Here is a 1,941-nt window from a genome sequence, read left to right as displayed (position 1 = left end):
ATGGTTGGGTTTGCAGGAAGGCAGGTTTTTAAAGGAGGCAGAGACATTTCAGGTAGAATGGGATTTTGGGAGAATTGGGAGTGAGGAGAATGGGGTGGTGGTTGAGCCTAGGATGGCTTGAGGGGGGGCGGGCATTTAGAGAGAGAACAGAGATCAGGTAATACCTGAATGGTTCCCTACGTTTTGGGGGCACCCCAGTTTTCAAAATACTGAAGAGCATTTAGCCTAGTATGTCTTGCATATGGAACGGGGTGCAAAGTGTGAGCCTGGTGAGGAGAAGGAAAAGCAAGCCAAGAGGATGAAGATGCTTGCGGTCACCACAGAGTGGAGTGCCGCCACCATCGGAGGAACTGGCAAAGAGACAAGAGAGGTCCACACTGTTGCAGGATGGATATGCTGAGGTGCCAGCAGGATTAATGACAGAGTGGAAAAGAAAGACCTCAGCTTAGTGAGGCAAGTCTACATATCAGGAGGCTCGACCTTCGATAAGAGGTTTGACTAGACAGAGGCCGCGAGGCACCTATACCAGGTGTGAGGGCCTGTAAGAGGCCCACTCGCCTCCTGCTTACCTTGTGGGGGTTATGGCTGTGGCGAGGGATGCACACAGGGATCACAACTAGGTGGTGTTTGGGAGGAGTTTTGGAGTGCTTTCAGTGACTGGAGGGAAGATTTGGATGCATTTTGAAGGAGTTTGTTAGTTAATATGTTCTTTTTTGTTGTTTTATAATCCCTATTTCATTACTTTTCTGATGGTGTGCGTTTTTTAGGCCCACACTCATGCCTTCCCTTTCTCCCAAAACATTTAAAAAATCGAAAATTATCCTTTTTCCCCTTTGTGTTGCCAACAACATTTTAAACAGGCAAAGTCTTTGGCTGTTGCACGTGACAAACACCCACCAGATATATCGCTACCCGACCCTTACCCAGTCCCCGGCCATGTGTGGGTACTCCAGCAGATTAGGATGGGACCTATATGTAACTTAACTGAAGCAGGCCTCAACATTTGCACTCACCTCTAATATTACAGCTACTGATATTTGAATTGGGTGGAAGGAGGAGAATGGAGCGGAGAGGAGGAGGCTGGAGGAGCAGAATGGAGCAGAGAGGGGAGGCAAAAGGAGCAGAATGGAGTGCAGAGAAGGAGGCTGGAGGAGCAGAATGGAGCAGGAGGAGGAGGCTGGAGGAGCATAATGGAGCAGAGAGGAGGAGGCGGGAGGGGCAGAATGGAGCAGAGAGGAGGAGGCTAGAGGAGCAAAATGGTGCAGAGAGGAGGAGGAGGCTGGAGGAGCAGAATGGAGCGGCGAGTAGGAGTTTGGAGGAGCAGAATGTAGCAGAGAGGGGGAGGCAGAAGGAGCAGAATGGAGTGGAGAGAAGGAGGCAGGAGGAGCAAAATGGAGTGGAGAGTAGGAGGCTAGAGGAGCAAAATGGAGCATGTTGGAGCAGGCTGGAGGAGCAGAATGAAGCACAGAGGAGGAGGCTGGGGAGCACAATGGAGCATAGAGCAGGAGGCAGAAGCAGCAGAATGGAGCAGAGCGAAGAAGGCTGGAGGAGCAGAATGGAGTGGAGAGGAGGAGGCTGGAGGTGCAGAATACAGCAGGGAGGAGGAGGCTTGAAGAGCAGAATGGAGCAGAGAGGAGGCACCTGGAGGAGAAGAATGGAGTCGAAGAGGAGGAGGCTGGAGGAGCAGAGAGGAGGAGGCTGAAGAAGCAGAATGGATTGGGAGGAGGATGCTGGAGGAGCAGAATGGAGCAGAGAGGAGGAGGCTGGAGGTGCAGAATGGAGCAGAGAGGAGGCTGAAGGAGCAGAATAGAGTGGGAGGAGGACGTTTGAGGAGCAGAATGGATCGGAGAGGAGGAGGCTGGAGGAGCAGAATGGCGTGCAGAGAAGGAGGCTGGAGGATCAGAATGGAGCAGAGAGGAGGAGGCTAGAGGAGCAAAATGG

General features: G+C 52.2%; 1 protein-coding gene across 1 annotated transcript; it reads left to right on the top strand.

Annotated features, from left to right (window-relative positions):
* The first annotated feature begins 1,093 nt into the window (after positions 1-1,093).
* LOC138452782 (octapeptide-repeat protein T2-like) lies at positions 1,094-1,702 on the top strand. Its single transcript, XM_069605122.1, has one exon. The coding sequence runs from the start codon at positions 1,094-1,096 to the stop codon at positions 1,700-1,702; it is 609 nt and encodes a 202-aa protein (XP_069461223.1).
* The last annotated feature ends 239 nt before the right edge of the window (positions 1,703-1,941 follow it).

This window comes from Ambystoma mexicanum, chromosome 4p (assembly GCF_040938575.1).
Source record: "Ambystoma mexicanum isolate Mex_15411 chromosome 4p, UKY_AmexF1_1, whole genome shotgun sequence".
Taxonomy (NCBI): domain Eukaryota; kingdom Metazoa; phylum Chordata; class Amphibia; order Caudata; family Ambystomatidae; genus Ambystoma; species Ambystoma mexicanum.
The sequence above is the reverse complement of the archived record's forward strand: the minus strand, read 5'-3'. Positions and strand labels throughout refer to the sequence as shown.